General features: G+C 38.8%; 1 protein-coding gene across 1 annotated transcript in view; it reads right to left on the reverse strand.

Moving 5' to 3' along the window:
• Positions 1-1,182: 1,182 nt before the first annotated feature.
• Positions 1,183-20,364, reverse strand: part of SERPINI1 (serpin family I member 1) — a 54,558-nt gene continuing 35,376 nt past the window's right edge. The window contains exons 6-9 of the mRNA XM_072868341.1: positions 11,481-11,578; positions 5,300-5,386; positions 3,929-4,018; positions 1,183-2,118 (exon numbers count right to left, since the gene is read on the reverse strand). Of these exons, the coding sequence (XP_072724442.1) occupies positions 2,042-2,118; positions 3,929-4,018; positions 5,300-5,386; positions 11,481-11,578 (352 nt within the window). The 3' untranslated portion in view covers positions 1,183-2,041. The remainder of the gene's footprint in view (positions 2,119-3,928; positions 4,019-5,299; positions 5,387-11,480; positions 11,579-20,364) is intronic.

Here is a 20,364-nt window from a genome sequence, read left to right on the forward strand (position 1 = left end):
GTAAGAAGCATCTATGCTGGAAGGAACTAATGCAAAGAAAACACAAAATTGGTCAGGAAGAACTTTTGATGGACTGAAAATAAACATGGTGGATGGTTGTCATCTGTTTTCACATGTCTTTCCAAATCAGAGTGAACACCTCAAAAATTAGCCTGAAAAAATATAATAGCTTAAAAATCAGGCTCACGTAAGGTTAAAACCACAAGAGATCCTTAGTATATGGGTCACTTTTACAGACATTAGGTGATGTTCATAGAATCATTTAAACATGAAGAACCAGCCCTTGTATAACTCCATGTCAAAGGAGCTGGTTTCACCTGCAGTGAGGCTAGTTCTGTATCTTGGTAAAATTAGCCCCTGCTCCTTCTGAGCAGCACTACCTTTTTTCCTCTCCCAAGCATAACATTTTTAGCTATACAGAACTAAAATTACAATTTTTGTCTAAATTTGAATATAAAAACTGTCTCACCAAGTCCAGACTATAATACATTAAGGGTAATAAGCAACAGCAATACACCAAGGAGCTCCATTTTCCTCCCATGCAACAGAACTAAACAATTCAAGGAGGCAGGGCTAGAAATGTGTTCAAATGCTCTTTCTCCGAGGGAGCATAACCAGCCTCCATGGAGAACATCCATCATTTCACAGTTTGGCCTGCATGATTTGCACCAGCAGTATAAAAAAAAAGTGAACTATGTGTCAAATTTTGGAAGTCCTCCTTGCCTGGATAACTTTGTGAGCAATATCTATGCTGTTTTGAAGTGAATGTATGCCAGAGAAGCCTATAACTAAAACTAAAGTTCAGCCAATACGCATTTCTTCCCATAGGATTCAAAATACAAAACTCCTTTTGACTGAGAAGACACCACTTATTATCCAAAAGTTTGTATTTATGATCTGTTTCAAAGGAGCTCCTCCCTTCTTTTCTCCTGTTCTCTCTTACCTTTTTAATAACTTCTGTTCTTTTTTATATTTTGCACAATGAGGGAAGAAATAATGTATGCTTCTCTGGTGACAACTGGTACTACTCCTCCTCTTGCAAATGGAAACAGCAACTAATTCCCCTGCTAATATTTACTTGTGGCATGTCTCATTCTCCTCTTTCTCAGTTTATTCTCAATAAAAAGTTAGGAATAAGAAGGATTATGTTGTTCTTTTAGACATTTGTTTATGAATAGAACATTTTTAGACACTTAAAATTAAGGGGGTTTTGTTTGGGGTGTTTTGTTTTTTTTTTACTTTGAGAAAGATCATTCTAGATCACTAAAGTGAGATACTGCAAAGCTTAGGTTAAAGTAGAACAACTACTTTGGGGGAGAAAAATATGGCCACACGAATGACATTACTATTCAACTATTTTACTTCAGTCACATACATAGCTATTCTACACTGACTAGTCTCAAATAGTCATGCGATCAAATTTTATTGGAATCAACAGTTACGGAAGGTGAATTGCAGAGTTGCATGCAGGAGCATTCATAAAAGCAACATTTTAGAATCACATGTGGGAGAGTTCACACAAAGTCTACCGGTTATCTTATAGAATAAAATCCACTAGGCTTAATTTGTTCCATTAACTTTGATGAGACAGTGTATCGCATTCTGTTTACTACTTTTACAGGAACAGAAAGAGATCACATTGTCCAGATGTAGTTCTTCAACTCTATAAATTATCATCAAGGTTTGCCATTTGCATTAATCAGAGCTGCACACATTCTGCTCCTGTCTCATTGATCAAGTCAGTCTTTGGACTGTAAAAAAATGAGGAATAATGGATTTGCAAGGTTTTTTGCTTTACAATTCACTAGAACAAGAAACAGTTGTTGACATGTACACAATTTTATTTTAAGGACACAGCAATCACAATGACAGAAACAGAACCTTTACTTTAATACTGTAAGCTTTCCTCTGGAAACTGACTTGCACACAGTTAGATCTGAAAGCATTTTAAACAATGTCTTGGGGGAAAACACAGCAAACCTTAAATATATTAACTTCAAACTTTATGTGCTTATCTCCTCTTTTTGGTAGCTGGTGGCAGTTAAAGCTCTTCAAAGTCATGGCCACTTGTATTCATTGCTTCAGGGTGCATTACCCTTCCCATGAATAACACAGTACCTGTGGAAAAAGTGAGAAAGGAAGGGAGGGAAGGAAAGATGTCAGAACTGAAAGGAAAAGTTGAGGTTAAAAGATGACAAATACTGGTAAGTTCTAGAGCATGTGGTGCACGATTTTTATAGGAACGTATGTCTCCGAGAACTTGATAGCCGTGAAGGGCAATGGACCAACAGCCCTAGAGAAGAGGACCTCTTTGTATTCAGAACCAATACAGTACAGAGAAGAACAGTGAAATCCTCTGCATTTCAGTGCCCCTCTGCTTATTCTGAAGGTTTGGATTGAAAACCCACCAGAAATCAACACAAAGGTTCACTTTCATTTAAATGGTTCTGATGAAGGCCCATGAAGTACTGCCACTGATGTCAAGTGGTTATGACACAGTACTGGTGTCTAGGCTGGGGGACTCCAAAGGTGGCAGCTAACCTTAACTGAAACATGAACACCTAATCAGAGTAACCTTCATGATCACTTCTGACCCTCACATGCCTGAGCTGCTGGACAATGTTCCTCACCGAATTAAAAGTGAGCCCCAGAAGCCACCACACCAATCAGTTAACAATTATTAACAGATAGATACTTTGAGTTCACAGATTTACTCTACTGTAGAGCATGCAACCCACAACAAGGAATTCTCTGTATGAATACTGCTCCCCTACACTATTTAATCACCATTTATATCTTTCCCATTTTATACATTTCTATCTAACCTGTTTAAACACAGTAATCAATCATGAGCACTTAGGGCCTTCTTGAGAATAAGGGTAATCATCACAGATTTTTTCAAAAGGTTTCTAACCTTACATTTCTAGATTAGTAACGAGCTTTCAGGATTTAACTACAGTTGTTGGCAATTCCTCTTTCTACATGCAACATCAAGGCCTGTGCAACATTAAGAACTGCCCCAACGCTACCAAGCTCTACTCTGTTCCGATTTAAACTTTTTCTTTTTGGGGAGATTTTTGTATATCAAGCAGGGAAAAGGGCAGATACCCTCCTCCAGACACGTTTTTGCCTAATTATGTGTCTACAACAGCAAGGATACTCAATTAGTTTTGGTCAAAAAGACCCCTAAGAGGTGGTATTGTGCCTTGCACACAAGTGACCCTACCTAGCTAGACTGTATTACTGCAATCTAAATGGTTTAATAAATGTTGATACCTACAATGGGGATCTCAAATACAGAAAAAAACCTGCCAAACTGAACCTACCAGAGTTTGCTCACAGAACATGTTAAGATACCACAACATACAGACCCATACGATAGTCTGTTTTGTCACACCCAGTCACATCCACATCATTAAGACAAATTACAAATATGAAACTAAGGAATTACTTAATCATTGCCTATCTTGCTAGTGAGTGCTGTTCTCATCCCTTGCCTGCCACTGAACACTTAAAGAGCACAACAGAATTATTCATAGCTGTAATATCTGTCCATTATGCAAATAATTTGGTACCGGGAACATATCTCACTGGTCTTACTACAGCCAAGCTCTTACGGAATACAATGATTATGGATATTCAGGGCAGTAACACTGTGTTCTCTGAAGAAAAATGGTGAATTTTTCTTCCCTGGGCTTTTTAATCATGTAATTGTGAATATTTTGAGGATTATGTCAGATTTTGGTGTCTTATGTGGAGAAACATTAAGGGGACATAGAAAAGGTCAGTCTTTCAATATTAGGTATTTTAAGACAAATGAAGTAAAATTCATAATACAAGGCCAGTTCATTGATGAAAATATGCCATTTTCTTTTGTATACTTGATGATGTACTGTGAAAAATGTGGAAGAGTCTGCAACATTCTCACCTGTTCTTCTGTTTCTGACCAAAAAGAAAAAGGGATGATCAACTATAACTTGAGGATACAGCACTGCCATTCTGCTAATGGCAATCATTCCTAAAGGAAAAAGAACATAAGCAACTTGTTAAATATCACTGCACATTCTCCTGCTCTTCATGAGATACTTGTGAAGCTCATGAGCAGACACTGCAGTCCCACACTCTCAGCTCTAAGCATCACCAAGAAACAGCATGAAAAATCTAACTGAAAATGAGAGAGACCTACAGAGTAATTCCATGCCTATTTATGCTTTAAGAATGATTAACAATGGAGAGTGGCACAATTTCCCAGGCTGAGGAAGCAGCTTATAAATTTTAAGACCCAGAACCTTAAGAGGAGTTATGACTCCCGCTCACTTGTAGAAAGAAAATGCATCACGCTAGACAGCACTGCTGACCTGTTTTAAACAGCTCCAAGCCTGCAGTTGATAGTAAAAGGTAACCCTTAATAACTATGGAATATGCAACAACTAAATGGGCTGATCTTGTAGCTTTTAGCTTGAGTCTTTAAATAATGAAGATGTTGAAAGTAAAATTAACTGGGAATCAGGCAGAATTTGGCTCTTTGTTATTTTTATTTGGAGATGCATGGATTTCTCCAGGCCATTATTATTATTATTTCCCAGTGTTTCATTAACTTTTACATTTTCATTGCACTGTTAATAAAGACTCATGCGTGCCAGTAATCTCTGTCCATGTTAATGTTACAATTCAACCCAGTTACTGATACTCATGACTGGGGAAGTCATTCTTCCTTGCCTCAAAGACTGGTACAAGTACAGGCAATTAGAAATCACCTAATGATACATATTGGCAACCAGTATAACTTATTTTCAGGAAAAGCATGTGATAACCAAGTAAACCAACCACCTGGCCTCCTAGCATTAATAGGGGCCAGCTATGTTTTTGCATTTAGCACTTCCTTGCATCTCTCTATATGAGCTTATTAAAATGCAATTGCAACAACTCTCAACTCCTTCTAACTCTTCTGGATCAAATGCCTCTGACCATCTCAATTAGCAGATCAAACATTACAAATGCTTAAGTTCCATAAAGAAAACATAAATTGCAGTCTATACCCTCCTGACAATCAGAAGCAAAATAAGGAAGAGGTTTTCCACAGGATGCTCAAAATTATTTGTGAAACACACCATGTAAAAAAAAAGATGCTAACACTTTTCATTTCCAGAATTCTCTTCTGAAAAGCAGTATACCTGCTATGCTGTGTCTTCATGCTACATGCTATTTAGCTTTCCTGGCTGTACAGCAAGTCAGTTTTAAAAAATTAATTAACAGAATAACCAGACATTTGATTTAGTTCTGCTTTTCAGTCAGGTACCTGAGGCAGCAGCAGCTTCTGATCCTTCTTCATTAACTTCTAGAAATGCCTTGTGAAATGCCTTTGCAAGGTAAAGTTCTTTGTTATCTGGAGAGGAAAAGGAAACATACTTCAAGTGGCTCAACAGTAAGACTGAAGTATTAAAAAAAAAAAACCAACAAACTAAACACTGCCAAAAACCCCAACACTATTATCCACCTTCCATACCAAGCAGGGAAGGGTAAGAGCTTTGCGCATAGGAGCTGCATTAAAATACCTTCTGCCAATACCTTTAATAGCACCATTTACCTCGCTTTAATTTGTAGTACTCTCCTACACTATGGGTATTACCATAGCTTGGCACTGGCTAGAGCACCAGTATACCAGACAGAGTAAAAGACAATCCTCGAACACAAGACTTTAAATGCAACCATTGGGAAAAAGGATTATGACACTATAAGGCAAATACTTATACATGAAGAATTTTATTTCCGCATTAGGTGCAATATAGACTTCCTCCACAAAAATTAGGTATTTTCTTTCTTCTTGTCATTATATTTAAAAGAAGCTGAAGATAAATATTTATAGCAAAAACCACCATGGAACTAGGTTTTTTTCAGTCTTGTTTGTTTCCATCCTTCTTTGTCAGTATTTTAATTTCAGTCTAAGCCTACTCCTGCTTAAGTCAGTGGATGTTTCATTACTTTTCCTCAGTGGCTAAATGATCAGACCTATTGGAATACTCAGCACCTTGCAGGAAGCAAGACACATAACACCATTTAATCTGTTTGACTAAGTTTCATCAGAAAGACATAACAAGGATTAGATATACATTTATTGTACCTGCATAAAATCCACAGTAATGACAGAGCACAACTGGCAGTTAAGAAAGGAATAAAAGCTTTCTCAACAGGGGGATACACAACCATGAAAATCTAATCTAACCACCCCAGTGAGACAGCTATACTATTTTGCATTTCTGATCCTTCACAAAATGTTCAACACCAAAACTCTAGCTAAAGGCTGACTAAGGAGGAAAATCTTGGGACTATTTATCTAATTGTTACTAATTTATTTTGGCTCTCACGATAGCCACTAGTTCTAATACTAAGGCAAGCCAAAACCACAAGAGACACCAGTTTAAAATGTCTCTCCCCAGCAGATCTCTTCACTGCTACATACACTCAGAACTGAAGTAAATCTCCTAAGTTCAGCTGCTTAACTTAAATCTCACCAAAAGCCTCAAATCATTGCCTTTGGGACTGTGTGTAGTAAAACACATACTAGATTGCTAACTATTGTACCAGTTCTAGGCTTCAGTTCCGAGCCTTCTGTAATGCTATCTTGAAAGCTAGGATAAAGTTTCCACCGTGTTACTTTAAAACATGGGACATGCAGCATCTACTTATCTTGAACACTAAGCACAATTCTCACAGCTTTTGTCTCCTCAGCTGTTAACAGAAAGGCCACCCAAAAACACAATGTGGTTGCATTCCAGCACTAACATCACCTTTAAGCCTCAAGCATTACCTGTAAAAAATAAATCACAAGCTAACTAAATACTACAATCAAGTGTTAAAGTGTCATCTCCTAAAGCTTCCATTCCATTATGGACCCGTTAAGACTCAAGTTTTAAAAAAATGTTTTAGAACAAACACTGGATGTGCAAGAACATTTACATAGGTGGTAATAGATACCCAAGGCAAAAAGGGTGACAGATCCATGCACATCAGTAATTCCTGTTGTGCATGTCTCACATTATGTGTGCTGCCTTTGTGTCAGTTAACAGGATTCTTGGTAAGTTATTGGTCAGTTCTGCAAATTCTACCTTCCAGGCAGCTGTATTTTGCTATCCTTGCTTGAGACCATTTCAAGGCTCTATTGAGCATTTGAGCTATGTGGCACATACCAAACGAAAACAATAATTTTGCAGCCTTTATATAAAAATGCTGGTTTGGGGTTCCTTATCTTAAACCCAAATAAATTTTTAGGTTTAATAACAGACAAAGAAATGCCCACTTAGCCTAATCATGTCCTTCGATCACAGTTTTTTTTATTACAGCACTTAAGCCTGCTCCTGTGACCTGTAATATTCACAGCAATACTCTGTATTTTCATCCTGAATACTTTATTTTGCATAGTGTGGTGGTGCTTATGGTACACCAAGGTGTATTTCTGGTCAGAACACTTAGCAGCTCAGAAGATTGGTCTCCATCCGATGAGCTTATAGACCCTAACTCAGACAGCATAAACAATATCTTCTTAAGTTGACAGGAATACAAGAAGTGCCACTGGAGATTAGACCAGTATGTCCAATTAGTCTAGCACACTGCTCCAGCTATAGTAATATTGTTGCTTCAGAACAAGATATAAGCAGCCTTACAGATGAAAACTACAGCACAACTTACAAAAGAAAAAGATCCTCTCACCCAGCATGCGCCTTATACCCTAAACCAAGCTTCTAATCCACAGAATATATAGAATGCCTTTATTCAATGTAGAATAGATAGTTTTGATTGCTCTGAAGCATTTTTTTTTAATCCTACCAATCTCATGACCTCAAGGAATACCCAAAGATCTCTGTGGTTAAGTTTTCCATAAGAGAAGTACTTTTTATTTGGCTTCAATTTGTTGCCTTTCACTTCGTTAGCTATCTTTGTCCTTGGATGGTGAAAAGAGCAATTCCACACCCCAATTTGCTTTCTCTAGACTTTTCTCTTTATATTGCAACTATCACATCTCCCTCATTCATCTCTCCCTGAAGTGAATGAATCTGTTTTCATATGCAAGCATAATGTTGTCACCTAGTGTTCAGGCATTCTTCTCTTTGCTCTATTTTATGATTGTCAAATTACCAACTGCAATACTTCAATATGATACAAATCTTGTCATTATTATGCATCTTTCTTTCATGGCTTTCACTGTGGATAAGGTGGAGCTTACCTGAGTATCTACTATCATGTCATTTTCTCTAGTAGTTTCTTTGAATCTGGATTTTCATAGCAAACAACATGATGTGACTGTTAGCATCTCAGAAAAGTCCCATCGAGATTCAGTATCAAAGTTTAAGCTTTTTGCAGGCCCCTAGCCTAGATACCCATTAATGTATGGGAGTAATCTGAGGCTTACTTCTAATGTAGATGACTCCATTAGCATCACATTCCATTTGTCATTACACTCCAGATGCTTGCAAACTCCTACTCATAGCTGCCAACTGGTTGCTCTGCAACTCTAATTTTAAAAAGACATGCAAGTTTAATGGCTTTTCTAGCTGAGGTTGTCCCAGAAAAATTGTACCTACCTCAGTCAAAACTTTGAAGAACTATTTACTGGACTGGTGCTCTTCTAACTCCTTTATATTGTGAAAGTAAGTCATTAAGATTACTTCACTGCTTACTGAAATGCAGGTCACCTTGAGGTTAAAAGCAATTGCCACTTAAGGCATTACACAACAGTAAGAAATATTATAATCATTTGAAAGGGAAGGAGAATTTTAGTATTGAAATTAGTTCAAGGGTAAGTCCTAAGTGGTGTCAAAATACTCAAGTAGCAAGTTTACGTGCTGCGTAAATTATAAAATCCCAAATACCAGAAGCTGTTTCAAGATTATTTTGAACACCTGATGGAATCAGAGATGCAAGTAAAACCTGTCAAAGTCTTTTGCTGAAACAGAGTCAGAATACATGCAACTAGACAGCCAAATAGGAATGTCCTCCTACTCCCCTGTATTAATTGACAAAGAACTTAATTTCTGCAAGAGAGCAACATTTAAAATGTGCATCCGGATTAATACTTTCTCTTTGGTTGCTTACAATCCAGGCATCCCGGAAGGTAAAGCCGACTCGTCTATTTCCATTTTTCAGATGAGTGCAAAAAGCAAAGAATCCTAAATATTGAAAAATAAGTCTGTAATCCTGCAATTTGATTTATATCCACTAAGCCCACATCGAATTTCACTGAACTCAACAATCTGTGCCTGGATCTGATTACAGGATTAGGGCCACTGATGACACTGCAGAAGGCTCTCCTTGACAATAATCCAAAGGCAAGAGTAACAGGAGAGGGGGAGGAGAGTATTTTTAAATGCAACAGAATTTCTCAAAAATCTCCTTAGTTTTTTCTTTTATGGTTTGTATATTCCTAAATTAAAAGTGTCCAGACACACATTTTGTTCAAATATCTGCATTTAAAGTTGCATGAAGTGCCAAATTTTCCAGAGGGCTGACACAGATGCATGTAAACTTCTGGCTTCAGCTTCCCTGTTACCTGAGATACTATTTGGATATTTACAAAAGCAAGCTTTCAACATTTTTCTTCAGAATTATTTTTTGCCCTTCCTCCTCCCTCCCCATTTTACATTGTGAAAATTAGAAATAGGAAACATATTCTAATTTGAAATAGGAAACATATTTCTAATAGAAATAGGAAGCGTATTTTAATTACTTAAAATTTCATCTCCATAGCATCAACAGTGGGGTCTTCATTAAAGACATTACTTCAAAAACATTTTCTTATTCTTAATTTATGAATGACCTTTTCATCACCTGGTGGCACATGCTGTTTTAAGTGAAAAGCAAAAGTGTTACAGTAAAACTCATGAATTCTCTCTATACACTGCTCTACTTTACTTAACAAAGAAGTTAATCTTTAAATGGCAGAGTTTATTCAGTCATGCAAAACATGATATTTTGATTTTGTACAGTACAATTGCAAAAAATATAAAACTTTAAACAAGTCATTAGTCGCATGGATTAAAACACAAGCAAGTGCCAATCTTTTTGCTAACCTCTTGACTACAGAATTAGTCCCTGATATATAGGTGAATTTTACATTAAATGAAATAAGGGCCAAGCACTGCCTTTATGGTTCAATCTGCCCTGGGTATTTTCCGTTCTCCTTAGTGTTTTTCCTCAAGTAAATACTTTGCTATATATACACCAGAAATTATCAGAAAGCTTACTTTTCTTCGGGGTGGCAGAGAAACTAAAGGTGTTTTTCTGAAGAAAACCAGTATTTTTTAAATAAGGATTTTTCATTTATTCAAATTGTTTTAATATTACCCAACTCCAGCTTTTCCTACAATTTCACTGGAAGAGTGAAAGTGGCAGAACAGTGGAATAAGCTACATGATATAGTATAAAAAAATATATCAAACTTAGCAAAAGTGAAAAGCATATGAAAATTGCAAACATTTTTGCTGTAAATTTTAGAGGAAGGCTCACATTCATTACCACTATTTTGAATAAGCCACACAGTTGTGACTGCTTCCAGAGGCAGACAATTAAGAACAGGTATTTCCCATCAGCTAAGAATCTATCTGGCTGATTAGGCAGTAACCCATAGAGCAGAAACACATACAGGGAGCAAGATAGAAGCATAAATTCCAAGAACAATGACAGCAATCTCACACTGGCACATGCTTCTAGGTAGAGAACAAGTGGGTTTGCCAAAACTCAGGTCTAGACAGACCATGCTAAATACACTGCTTGTGTGGTTATGCAAAAATAAAACAACTTCTCGGGCAAGGATGACTCAACTACCTTTTGTGCCACTTCAATACCTTTTAGGAGCTAACAGAAGCATAAATATCTCATTTCCACCTGAATTTCTAAATGTATTGGATATTTCAACTTCTGAAAATGAAGTGTTGACAATGTACTGAAATAGGCAAGCAGGATATGGGACTAAATTGCTTTTATCTCAGAAGTCTTTCTTTCCTGTGCCGTTTCTAATACAGCAGGTATCTGGGGAGATGACTAATTGTACAACAGCTTAATGCTCTTAATGCTGTGAACAAATAGCCTCTGGAGATAAAAGACGACAACCCCCTTGTTGTGCGAATCCCATTTGCCATCAAGGCACTGAAGCCATACATTGCTCTAATGTGGATCTGCCTCTTGCATAGCGTTACACTTTCTCTACATTTCTAATGAGATCCAGTTCTGAAATACTTGGAGTGAACTTTCCCAGGTCAAAATCCCCCACCCCACACACATACGCTGACTGATTTCTCCCCTGCCCTAACTGCTCCTACAGTGAGCACACACTTACATTATGCAAAAATCCCAAAGGATCAAAAAATTGCTAGCAGGTGGTTTGTTTTTTTTTTTCGCCATAATACCACTTTGAAGAGTGTGTTGGTTATCTTTAGGTGATTTTAGTACTTCCTCATATACCTTGAGAGAACACAAGAACCGCTTACCAGACATCGCAGTGAGGTCAGCACTACTGCTGAACAGCTCTGTAATTCCAAGACCTCTCCAGACATCTTTCAGATCAATTTCCTGTTCTACTGTGAACCTGGAGAACATAATAGAAAATTACAAAAAAGTCCAGAATGCAAGTAGTACTTATTGTTATTAGAAGGTTAAAATTTCTAGGTAATGATAATTGAAACACCAAGGTAAATCATGTAAAGTAGGAGATTCAGCACTGATAGTATAGCATAGTGACACCTTCTACAAAAATGCTTACAAACAAATTAGTTTACTTTCACAGGTAGATTTTTTTTCCTAATGCAGAAGCAATCAAAAACATGCTAATGGAATGTACAGTCCCTGACCATAAAACCTCACTGCAAAATGATGAAGTAATGTAAATGCTTACTTTTTATACAAAAGGTTTACTATAAAAACTGAATTTAATTGTACACATACTAGAATAGAATATCAAGTAAGGCAAAGGACAGCACAAACTTCATAGACAGCTGTTCGCAAAGAAGGAGTAGGAAAGTAAGAAAGATACTCCATTTTTATTTGGACAGTATAAGCAAAGACCTGCAGTTATGAAAACAAATATAAAACATTTCTGACTCAACTTCTAATTACCCTGGTGGCAAAATTTTAATTGGGTTTTGATTGCGAGTAAAGAACAGGGAAAACAAATAGTTGATAGTGCAAATACACATGTGAGTACAACCTGGCAGGATTTCAGGGTTAGCTTGCAAAGCCATGTTCTAGGCTACGGTACTATGCTGGAAGGACAAATTGAGATTAATCCCGAGGGCAAGATTTTGGGCAAAAGCTTATTCCATTTACAAAGACTTCTTTTCAAACATTATAAAAGTTATGCCTGGTGTCAGTAAGACAAAAAAAGACTCAAGTCACAGAATCGTATAGGTTGGAAAAGACCTTTAAGATCATTGAGTCCAACCATAAACCTAACGCTACCAAGCCCACCACTACACCATGTCCCTAAGCACCTCATCCAAACGGCTTTTAAATACCTCCAGGGATGGCGACTCAACCACTTCCCTGGGCAGCCTGTTCCAATGCTTGATAACCCTTTCAGTGAAGTAAAATTTCCTAATATCCAATCTAAACCTCCCCTGGTGCAACTTGAGGCCATTTCCTCTCGTCCTATCACTTGTTACCTGGGAGAAGAGACCAACCCTCACCTCTCTACAACCTCCTTTCAGGTTGTAGAGAGCAATAAGGTCTCCCCTGAGCCTCCTTTTCTCCAGGCTAAACAACCCCAGGTCCCTCAGCCGCTCCCCATCAGCCTTGTGCTCCAGACCCTTCCCCAGCTTCGTTGCCCTTCTCTGGACATGCTCCAGCCCCTCAATGTCTCTGTTGGAGTGAGGGGCCCAACACTGAACACAGCATTCGAGGTGCGGCCTCACCAGTGCCGAATACAGGGGCACGATCACTGCCTTACTCCTGCTGGCCACACTATTTTTGATACAAGCCAGGTTGCCATTGGCTTTCTTGGCCACCTGGGCACACTGCTGGCTCATATTCAGCTGGCTGTTAACCAACACCCCCAGGTCCTTCTCTGGCAGGCAGCTTTCCAGCCACTCTTCCCCAAGCCTGTAGCGTTGCATGGGGTTGCTGTGACCCAAGTGCAGGACCCAGCACTTGGCCTTGTTGAACCTCATACAATTGGCCTCAGCCCATCGATCCAGCCTGTCCAGGTCCCTCTGTAGAGCTTTCCTACCCTCAAGCAGATCAACACTCCTGCACAACTTGGTGACATCTGCAAACTTACTGAGGATGCACTCGATCCCCTCGTCCAGATCATTGCTAAAGATATTAAACAGAACTGGCCCCAACACAGAGCCCTGGGGGACACCGCTTGTGACCGACCACCAACTGGAGTAAACTCCATTCACCACCACTCTTTGGGCCTGGCCATCCAGCCAGTTCTTTACCCAGCGAAGAGTACACCTGTCCAAGCCGTGAGCAGCCAGTTTCTCCAGGAGAATGCTGTGGGAAACCGTGTCAAAGGCTTTACTGAAGTCTAGATAGACAACATCCACAGCCTTTCCCTCATCTACTAGGCAGGTCACCTTGTCGTAGAAGGAGATCAGGTTGGTCAAGCAGGACCTGCCTTTCCTGAACCCATGCTGGCTGGGCTTGATCCCTTGGTTATCCTCCACATGCCGTGTGACGGCACTCAGGATGATCTGCTCCATCAGCTTCCCCAGTACCGAGGTCAGGCTGACAGGCCTGTAGTTCCCTGGGTCCTCCTTCCGGCCCTTCTTGAAGATGGGCATCACATTTGCTAATCTCCAGTCAGCTGGGACCTCCCCAGTTAGCCAGGACTGCTGGTAAATGATGGAAAGGGGCTTAGTGAGCACATCTGCCAGTTCCTTCAGTACTCTTGGGTGGATCTCATCAGGCCCCATAGACTTGTGAGTGTCTAAGTGGTGCAGCAGGTCACTAACCATTTCCCCCTGGATTACGGGGGCTCTATTCTGGTCCCCGTCCCTATCTTCCAACTCTGGGGGCTGGGTACCCAGAGAACAATTGGCCCTACTATTAAAGACTGAGGCAAAGAAGGCATTAAGTACCTCAGCCTTTTCCTCATCCTTGGTCACTGTGTTCCCTCCCCCGTCTACTAGGGGCTGGAGATTCTCCTTAGCTCTCCTTTTGCTGCTAATGTATTTGAATAAGTATTTTTTGTTGTCTTTTACAGCAGCAGCCAGATTGCGCTCTAGCTCAGCTTTGGCCCTTCTAATTTTCTCCCTGCACAGCCTCGCTACACCTTTGTAGTCATCCTGAGTTGCCTGCCCCTTCTTCCAGAGGTCATAGACTCTCCTCTTTCTCCTGAGTTCGAGCCAGAGCTCTCTAGTCAGCCAGGCCGGTCTTCTTCCCCGCCGGCTCGTCTTTTGGCAGCTGGGGACAGCCTGCTCTTGTGCCTTTAGGACTTCCTCCTTAAAGAATGTCCAGAATGTCAATCTCCTTAAAGAAAGTCCTTTATGTATGTCCAGAAACAGAGTGGACAGCTGGAGAAACAAAAATATGCCAGAATAGTAATAAGAATGGCAGCCCCAACCGGAAAATACCAGAAGTCTACAGACAAATACAAGAGACATTATAAATGTTTGTTATGGGTGAGTTACTGGTTCTCTGCAGAATGACCAAACAAATTATTAGTGATTTAAATTATGCTGACAGTGACTGGTTATAACTGTACAACACAAAATATATAGTCCATAAGGTGGTGTTACAGTTTCTCCAGCAAGCCATTCAGTCAGAAACAACTCTGCAATTACACTGCAGTCCTTAGTGAAGGGTCTTACCTGTGCTAGAACCAAAAATAAAATAAAATGTGCTTCTGTACAATTTCTTGTAATAATTATTTTTCAGGACTAAACTTCCTCAGCTACGTGGAGGAACATGTTCTTTTCAGAAGAAAGTATAGGCCAGAACTCTGAGCAAAGAACAGCTGATGAAGAGTCGAGATGTACGATACCTCAGCACGTACAAGCCCTGGCAGCTTGAAAAATAATAATCTGGGTATCAGAAGCCAACTGGGTAAGAGTCAAGTGGATCTTCCTCACTTATAACATTTACACAGAATGAGAAAAATCCAATACACAATCTACATTCATAATGAACTTAGAAATGCCATAAGAAGCCAAAAATCTATGATGGAATAGATATTAGTCATTACCCAGAGAAGAATTTTATGCAAGTTAAAATAAGATCTGGAGATAGTTCAGGATCGATAAATCACTGGTGACACCGCCAGTCCAGATGAATTCCAGGATATGCCTGGAATAAAAACACAAGAACCGATTCTTCTGATTTTATTGTTCTGGCAGTTCTCAAAAGAATCAGAAGAGACCAACAAAGATTTATGTACTGGAGGAAGCTTATGGTGTTCTGGCATATTCTGCATTGGTCAGTGTGGCAGCATTTAAAAAAAAAAAAAAAGAAAAAATAGATGGCATTATCTTAATGAATGATATGTAAGGTACACAGAGGAGATAACCTGAAAATAGCCAAAACGATTGTAGGAGAGGGAACCGTGTCCTGCCAGCTTTCTTCAAGAGGAATCATCACTCGCTTTCCTTAGAAAGCTATGGACACTCACACTGGTCAAAAACGACAGGCAGGGAGCTCAAGAGACCTTCTGCACAATTTTAGCTTTAAGCTAAGAGACAAATCTGCAAGTTGCTCATTCATTCAAATTTCCCACTGGCTTACAGACTCCAAAACTGGAGACCAGTTTTACTCTTACTACACACTTGTAATATAAGTCCAGATCTATTTTAGAGACTTCAGTAAAAACCCTAAGAAAGGTTAATTAAGACTTGATTCTTGATGCCAGAGTTAACTAGAATTAAACAGTACAGAGGTTCTGTCTGTGCACAGATTAGTATTAAATGTATCAAGCTTTCAAGATAATCTAGCTATTAAGTAGCAACATCAAACTAGTAAAGAGTATCAAGAATAGGACACTAGCAAGAAAAGTCTGCATGAAAAGCAAAATTTGAGGTCACAAATAAGAAAAATAACTGCAAAAAAGCATTTTTCCAACTGCAGAGTATCACTAAGATATAAATGGAAATCAGGTGGGTTTAAGTCTCTGGACCACTAGACAGAAAACACACAAGATGCTTTTGCATACTAATCAAGGAAGAAGTTTGGGAGATGTTTTTGAAAACAGAACAAAACAAAAAACCCCCCACACCAAAAAAAAACATAAAGCCCCAGCTAAATATGCATCTGAAAAATGAAAATGCAAACAAATTGATTGGTTATATTGCTAAAGAATACCTACATGAACAGTAGTAGCAGTCACTTAGTGACTGGATAGAGGCTATACCCCTGACTGAAACCTCTGGAAAGGCAAGTGCTGAACAGGTAGATGAGCAAAGGTCTCTACAATACCTATAAAAGTGAGTTCCTGCTTTTTGTGACAAATAAAGTAGATCGAAAATATCACATCAGCTATATAAATACCAAACTATACCTTTACAAAAAATAAAACGAATTACTTCCCTTCTCCCCTTTTAGTTTTGTCATATGGTAAAAACCCACTCTGAACCACTATTCAAAATAGCATCTCCCCTCCTTTCTCACACACTCTGAAGAGCGGCGAGTTACAGATAAGCTATTATTAATGATATTTCAAATATTTTAGCTGACATCAGAACTAGCATCTTTTGAAAAATAACAGGGCTGCTTTACACTTTGAAGTATCATTTCAGGCTATGCAAACCGACATAAACATTCGGTATGAGTTATCCTCCAGTCATATTCGTATTTCTTTGCGTTCCTTATAGACAGTGATGTAGGTATTCAAAATCAAAGCTGACAACCTAGAACACAGAAGAGACATTCAATCTCATTTCCCAAGCCAGGCATTTGCTGTACCTCCAGACTCTGGTAATGCTGAGCTACATGATACTAGCCTTGACACATGGTTATTTGCAGTGTTTGTCACATATAATGAACCAGATGGTCATATTTTTTTCCACAATCTTTTAGGTGCTTCTGATGGTAAAAATACTATGAAAAATCAATTTCAATACTTCAGTATCAGAAGTCATGGAATAGCTGCAACTGGGAGCATTAGAAACCACAAAGGGAAGTCTGAGAAAGCTCAGACACTGAAGAAAAGATGAGGTATTTTCACCATAGAAGCAGAACAGAAACAGAAAGACTGGTCCGTTGAGTCAAGAGGAGAGCTTCTGTACTTAAGCAGTTCTAGAAGGTTCACCGACACACATGCTCATGGATATATGCTTCTACAGACCACCTTAGAAAGCACTGAGCAGAAAGATATTAATAAGGGATAGAGACTCTGCCTATCAGTTGTCAGCCAAAGTCAAGGAGAAGTGAAGATGTGTGTTAGCTCTACATTTATTTGTAAAATGTTCATTTGTAAAGTCTCTCTACTGCCTACATGTAAAATGCAGTCCAAATAGCTGAACAAAAATACTTCCCTTGATTTCCATCTTTGGATCTCTCCCACGTGAAATGAAGAGGAGAATGAGATGCTTAGGAGGTAGAATTAGATTGAGAAACTAATAAACAGTTCTTGGGAGGGTTTAGCAGAGAATGATGATATTTTCATGAAATTTAAAACTTATACAAGCATTAGATTAAAATGCATTTATGTCATAGACAGTCTCCTTAGTTATGTATCTGAACCTTTAGGTTTTGGATAGAGCATTAACTTTAACATACCATATCAGGCCATCTTTCTTCTATTTTACAGATTTTCAAGACTGAAAAAAAAATGGCTGCATCTTGTATGATGCTGTCCAACCCTTCTGAAATGCTGAATTTTTTGTGAAGTCCTTAGACACTCAGGATCCACAGAATCAAGGATTAGGGTGCACTTTTTCTAGTTATACAACAGAAGTGAACTAGAGCTTAGCGTGATTCATCCCAAAGGCTATAATTTCAAAAATTACTAAGAGTTCTGAACAAGCAAAAGCAGAAATCCCAGGTTTTCAGATTGGTTCTAATACATTACATTCCGCAGAACAAAAAGCAAACAAAGGAATGGCTCCATTGCTTGAGATCAACAATATTCTTGCTTGGAGGACAGGCCCTCAGGATCTGAATCACTATTTTAACCTAGCAAGTAGCCTACAATACAAAGCCACCAGCTGATATCAATTCCAGCATTTCGGTGGGAATTTCAGGTAGGTTGTCCTGAGGTGCTAGAACTAACCTGGATGATTTAATAGCCTGAAAACAAACAAGCAAGGAACAAAAACCCCCCACTAACAGCAAAAAAACCCAAACAAAAAGCAGCTGCTCTAACCAGGTGAAGCAAGGCAGGTTATGGTTCTTTCTCTGGCAAGGTTCTTCTACCCAGGGCTAAATATGGGCTGCAGAAGTTGGCTAAGTGTGTATTTCAGTGGGACAGTTTTATGCCTTTTCTTTATCTGTATCTCAATATTCTGTGACTGTGTCTCAGGAACAATCAGCACTGGCCTATTCCTCATGAAAAGGGGACTCAAGAGAGCATGTTAAAAAAAAGAGAGATTGTCCGTTGTTTTGTTTTGGGGTTGTTTTTGGCGGGGGGCAGAGGGGTGAGAGAAAACAACCTTCAGCTAAAGAAACTTATCATTTCAACACAATCTAAGGCATTTGTAAGATATTTTACATGTACAAAAAAGCAAGAAGGTCATTATAGAGAGCCAGGCATACTGAAAGAATCCTTAAGAGGAGATCTGCAGACTGTAGCACTGTTATTAGGTACTAGTTCCTCCTATGCTCTTCAAATAATTTATGTTAGAGACAGCTTTGTAAATTAGATTCATGGTCTGTTTCACTCCTATGCAAAAAGTGGATTAAAATGTTGATCACTTTAGTCTGGGTTAAGCTGGAAACAATGATCTGAAAATGAAAATGAGAAAGTATAATTTAACAATTCTGTACAAATCTCTCCTTTGCTATTAAGAGGAATAATACACAATTTCATTTGCACACAGATAATGCAGACAGAAATTGGAAAGTTCTGATTAACTCTGCTTTGGCTAGTCATTCAGGTCCTATTACAAATGTATAAGTTTAAAAAATGTTCACTTTATAATTGGATAGCATCTTTCAGGATATAAAAATTTAATTTTATTCCACTGCTGCTTTCAATTTCTCAGTGGACAGAGCCTGCAGGCCACATTTCATAACATGTCTTTCTGAGTCAGAGCATAAAATATTTATGAAATGTTTATTTAGAGCATTGATAAAATCCTGCAGATCACCTCTGAACCCCTAATGGAAATCCCAACACCTTGGAAGCATGCAATTAATCTTTGGAATTTTTTTGAAGGAAACTGCAGTATTACACATGGAATTTCAAGCTCATGATAGTTACCTTTTATAATCTGAAAATACTGAAGGTAATCAGCACCTGGTTGTATCTGTTTTGCCTTTGTATAGCCTTAATTCACAAATGTTTACCAAGTTCTCTGAGGTTCTTAGATAAGAGGCATGACAACTAGCCTGAGGACAGAATAAATAAGGACATTCAAGGACCACACAAAACCCAAGCCTCAGACTCATGTCTGAGAACCTGGCTACAGAGAATCCTGGTCTCTCTGCTTTTGGTTAAAAGCAAACAAAGCCCCGTACTACCTCCATAAACTTAATTCAAGTCATAAACAAAATTAATATGTTTTCAATGACATTTATATATTTAACTTTAGATACCTAAGCTTCTTAAATGTGGAAGCTAGTTTTCACAGATTCCCTATATAATCAATGGAGAGAGTCTTCCGATGTGGATCTTGCACTCTAGAAATTTGTTGAGAGAAGATGTCCAACTTCAACACCTGATGCACAGGCTGTGAAATGCTCCAGTTATAAAAGGAAACCTTAAGGAATGGAAGAATCCTCATATTTTACTTCTCATTAGCATCTAGGTAAGGTTTGCCTAAGCCAGCAGGAGAAATAGCCTAGGAGAAATGCCCCTCCCCTGCATCTTAGTGGAGTGTTAATACTAAAGCTCTTGGGACCTGAAACTCCAAGAGAAAAACAAACAAAAAATCACAGGAGTAGTGTACAGCAGTTTCAGTTTGTATAAAACCTGCAATGCAGCTCTTTGCTGCTCTCCCTGCTTCTTCAAAGGAAACGCTACTTAAAAAAGAAAGGAACTCTTACTACAGGGCAGAGAAAAATAGCCCCAAAATGCTGCTGTTCCCTCGCCACTCTGACTCCAAGCATCACAGCTTTAAAGAGAAGTGGAATTCCATCTCGAGTTGGAATCAGGGCGTGCTGACAGTGCCAGTCCATCTCAACCTCATTTATCCTGGCTAGCCTTGTTTTATTGTGCTCAGCTGCAGTTAGCTTCTTGAAAGTGGTCTTTGCTTGGAAAGGATGCTGATAAACTGCAGGGAT

This window comes from Ciconia boyciana, chromosome 7 (assembly GCF_034638445.1).
Source record: "Ciconia boyciana chromosome 7, ASM3463844v1, whole genome shotgun sequence".
NCBI classification, from domain to species: Eukaryota; Metazoa; Chordata; class Aves; order Ciconiiformes; family Ciconiidae; genus Ciconia; species Ciconia boyciana.